The 4,499-nt window shown below is 35.6% G+C and overlaps 1 protein-coding gene across 1 annotated transcript; it reads left to right on the top strand.

Annotated features, from left to right (window-relative positions):
- The first annotated feature begins 1,287 nt into the window (after window positions 1-1,287).
- LOC132623566 (E3 ubiquitin-protein ligase APD2-like) lies at window positions 1,288-2,815 on the top strand. Its single transcript, XM_060338343.1, has 4 exons — window positions 1,288-1,869; window positions 2,028-2,097; window positions 2,194-2,488; window positions 2,630-2,815. Exons 1-4 carry the CDS (start codon window positions 1,792-1,794, stop codon window positions 2,706-2,708), a joined length of 522 nt encoding a protein of 173 aa, XP_060194326.1. The 5' UTR covers window positions 1,288-1,791; the 3' UTR covers window positions 2,709-2,815.
- The last annotated feature ends 1,684 nt before the right edge of the window (window positions 2,816-4,499 follow it).

Raw genomic sequence — 4,499 nt, 5'->3', positions numbered from 1 at the left:
TAATTGGCTCATTTATAGAAATTGGAACATTACAGCTTGTGACATGTACCCTGCTTAAAGTATGAAAATTGCATCCATGGCAATTGGAAGTGATTTAAAATACTCATATTACTGAGTTGACTAACTTATATAATTAAATATGTAAATAGATATATAAATTCTTCTTTATCTCAAGCTAAATATTTAAAAGTATCATTTCTCAAATTTATTAATGTTTCTAAAGATCGCCTGATGCGCGGACAATTCAGTAGTTTTTATATTAAATTCGAGCAAGTGATTAACCTTGTTCTCAAATGTTTTTTTTTATTGGACCTTTGACACAGTTAATTCAGGCATCCACATCAAATATAATAATAGCTTCTTGGTTGAACTTGAGCACTGATGGTGGAGTAGTAGGACCATTTCCATTGCTATTTTTGTTGTACAAAAAGAGAATTGAACCAGTATATCTTTTGTTGCTGTTCAGAATTTTATTGATTGGACTAAACTAAATGGTGTCGCATGGAGAGGAGTGCTTGTTACCAAAAGGGAAAATTCATTGCTCAATACTACTGAAACTTCATGGTGTAATTGATTTGTTGCAAAAGGGTAGGGATCTACAGACTCCAGACTCCATAAAATATGTATTGACAAAATTAAGTAATTTGATAACCAGTAAAGAATGGGCACTTAGCAGGTACGACGACTCAAAAGTCAAAAATATTAGAAAGTTTTCCACCTAAAATGGGAGGCAGGAATATTATTTTGATTAAATAATTTCTCTGTTTAGAGGAGGAGTGCCGGTTTCTTCGAAGCTGATGTAAAGGAATAATACCAGAGAAAAGCAATATTACAATTTACATGTGCTTGTGTTTCTTCCTTCCTCATATTAACATTTTTTTCCGTTTTCTTATTTGGTGTTCGTTATCCGAATTGGAGTCCGAGTAAATTAGAATTCGGAAAATCACATATTATGGGTAAAACATTTCCTAACAAAAACGATTTTGTATCTCGACATCCGAAACGTCCCAATATAACCTTGTTGGTTCTTACTGCGTTATAACGGCCTGTTGACAGGGATATATCATCTACCATTCCTACTTACAAAGCCTTCTCTGGTAAGTAACACATGCTTGCAAGTTGCAATTTTGCCGTTTAGCTTCTTTTGTTTGTTTCTAGATTTTGTGTTAGCCCTTTCATTTTGCAAAACTCGCAACTCAAAAAGAAACCTATTCTGGTTTGGATTCTATATAGTGTCTGGAAGTGGAGTTGTTTGTTTCTCTTCTTTGTTTCTATATATTGCTTTTGGCTGAAGAAATTAAACTTTAATCTGTCTTTTCTAAGTAGGGTGAGGCCTTTTCCTACTTTTAACTTTACGTCTTTTTGTTGAGAAAGGGAGAATCTTTGGGCCATACAATCCCTTTGCTTGGATAATTTTATTGAAAATCCAGTTGGGTAGTTTCATTATTACTTGTTAGTTGTTTCTTCTCTTTTTCTTTCTGTGGGAATTTTACTTTAAATAGCGTAAACCTGGACTGTGAAAGTGAACATAAAGGAGGTACTAAATTCTATAATATTAGCACTAACTTCCCTCTAAGTCATGGAAGAATAAGTATTTCCGTAATCTCTACGAAAGCTGCAACGGTATTTCAAGTCTTTTCCTTTTCAAATGATGCCTATCTCAATAAGTGGATTAGCATGTCAATGCTTCTTCATTTAAGATGACATAAATGCCACACTTTCAATCTAGTCAATCCTTCTTCATTTGAGCAAATTGCAAATCACCCTGGCAGAAGCAGAACAATAAAGAACATGTCTTCAAATCAAGTAGTACCAGGTCCAATTCAACTCAATTTCAGTCAATACGACATCATCATCTCTCTAAATCAAGTAAGGCCCTTTAATTTCTAACATATCTATATGTTGTAGAATTACGTGATCATCTCACTTACAAGCTTAAATTGTTGGAAAGAACACATTTTTATATGATTAATTTGTGTTGTTAACATCTATATTCTTATTTTCTTGATCTTGCTGAAATATCAAAGGAAAATCAAGATCAACAACAGGCTGCATTTGAGTACATTCTTAATGTAGTTGTTTACGCCTCTGTTGTCCGTAAGTTTCTATAGTCTTTTTATGGCAAGACAAACAATTATGGGCTAAAGTAATGTTACTGTAAGAAATTTAACAGTTTGTTTTGAATTGTTTTAGTGGTGTTGCTGATGGTTGTGGCGTTGCTAATCAAATTACTTGGAGTTTGTAATGGCGAATTGGAAAGAAATGATACTATAAGAAGAGAGACGGACAGATTAATATCGAAAGCGGGTGCTTCTTTTACTTACGGAACATGTGATGAAGATGATTTGGAATCGGGAAATTGCAGTCGTTCTAGTTCATCAGAGGATTTGTATGATGAAAACATATGCATAGTTTGCTATGATAAAAAACGAGATTGTTTCTTTATTCCTTGTGGCCATTGCACTACTTGTCACTCTTGTGCAAAGAGGTAATATATACATGAAATTTAAGTTATATGCACTGTTAGTGTAGACAATTTGTAAAAGAACTCTCATTGCACTAAACTACTTTATCTGAAAAATGAGTTGGCAACATTAACTGAAGTGGGGTCGTTTTTCTTGATATGCAGGATTGCTGAGGAAGAAAACAAGAATTGCCCAATTTGCCGGCGAGTAATTCGGAGAGTAAGAAGAGTGTTTATTGCGTAAACTCATGTTGCTCTTTTGTAATTAATGTAAATGATGCATTTGACTCTTTCTAAATCGACAATGGTAATATCACTATACTTTTTAATTGCAAGTTGCTGTTTTGCTGACTTGAATTTTGATGAGAATTGGTAAAATATGATGTAACATGTTTATGTGTACACTCATTGGTACTATAATTTACTTGAGTGCCATTTGAAAAAGCTATAAGAGTAATAGTAAAATATAGCCTTGTGGGCAGTGGTCTAGTGCCGAAAAATGTCACAATTTTGAATCGTCATGACAAAAAAATTCCTACTTTTCTGTTAACGGGAAGAAAAAAAACATAAATTTGCTACAAATCGTAGGAGGTAGTAATAATTCTGTCTCAAAGTTCAAAATCAGATCTAGCAGGCAGGATTATCAATTATGCTTCATCAACTGCCACTTTTAAACTAGCTTATAGATTCTGGAATACTAAACTTCCCATTGAAACGAATACTGAAGTGGAAGATCAAGGAAGAGGTAATGACGTTGTTCTATTGAGATGTTTGGACTTGCTTTTATTGGCACACAAGCTGCTGCTATGGGCCTGAATGCTGGCTATTTAGGCCCGTGAACATTTTTCATCTTAGGGGCCTTTGACACTCTTTAGACCCAAAAGTAACTGGGGGGAAATCTATAAAGATGTGTACATGCTGATTGCTGAGCCCAAATATTTGATTCGAAATGGGCGTTCCCAACCAAACCTTCTTGGGTCGTGGTCTTAAACGAGCTGAGACAGGTTGACCTTTTTACTTACTGGACTTCAAAATGCTAGTCCAATCCAGTTTTAAGAGGAAAAAGCGTGACGGGCCGGCCCTTAACGTTTTTTCCAAGTAATTGCACGGTTTGTTCTTCAAATAGACTGTCTTTAATTTTTGCCCTTCAAATGGGCTGGTCTTTAATTTTTGGGATAATTAAGCCTAGTATCCATTCGGTAATCCCGTCCATTTTTTTTGCGGGGATTGCCCTTCTTTTGGGGGTGGTCTTTAAATTTTGCCCCTCATATTTGTGGTCTTTAAATTATGCCCCTCATATTGCTGGTCTTTAATTTTTGCCCTTCGCATTGCAACTCTGAGCGTTCACGCAGAAATCATGAGGTTCTAAGTTCGAACCCCCGCTCAAGTATAAATTAAAAAAAAATTGCAAGGCAAAGTTTGGGTTGCATGTATGCCAGACCCGCCATACACTTGTTAAGGAATTATTAAATTTATGCCGGACCCGGCATACTCATGCCTTATGGGCAGACTTGGCATAAGTATGTCGGGTCCGACATAACTTTGGTAATTTCTTCACAAGTTTATGCCGGGTCCGGCATAAAAGTTTGCCCATTAAAAATATGCCCCCACCGGCATAAACTTGTTAAGGAATTACCAAAGTTATGCTTTGTTAAGGAATTACCAAAGTTATGCAGGACCCGGCATACTTATGCCAAGTCTTCCCATAAGGCATAAGTATGCCGGGTCCGGCATAACTTTGGTAATTCCTTCACAAGTGTATGTCAGTGGGGGCATAGCGAAATTTAAACTTTGCCTTGCGAATTTTTTAAAAATTTTGACTGTGTAGGGGCTAGAACCTGGAACCCATAAATTTTAGATGAAGGGCAAAATTTAAAGATTTCAAATATAAGGGGCAAAATTTAAAGACCACCCAAAAGAAGGGCAATTCGTAATCTAGTCTACTAGATTTGACCCAACTATTAGTTTACTACCTATTTAACCCAATAGCTATTCGTTTCCGCAACTCTATGCAAAAAGTTGATGCAATTTGCTT

This window comes from Lycium barbarum, chromosome 12, assembly GCF_019175385.1.
Source record: "Lycium barbarum isolate Lr01 chromosome 12, ASM1917538v2, whole genome shotgun sequence".
Classification (NCBI taxonomy): domain Eukaryota; kingdom Viridiplantae; phylum Streptophyta; class Magnoliopsida; order Solanales; family Solanaceae; genus Lycium; species Lycium barbarum.
Note: the sequence above shows the minus strand (reverse complement) of the source record. Positions and strands in the feature narration are given on the sequence as shown.

Coding starts and splice junctions, on each gene's coding strand:
- LOC132623566 (XM_060338343.1), top strand. CDS start 1,792: ATGTCTTCAAATCAAGTAGTACCAGGTCCAATTCAACTCAATTTCAGT. Junction 1,870..2,027: donor TCATCATCTCTCTAAATCAA/GTAAGGCCCTTT, acceptor GAAATATCAAAG/GAAAATCAAGATCAACAACA. Junction 2,489..2,629: donor TGTCACTCTTGTGCAAAGAG/GTAATATATACA, acceptor CTTGATATGCAG/GATTGCTGAGGAAGAAAACA.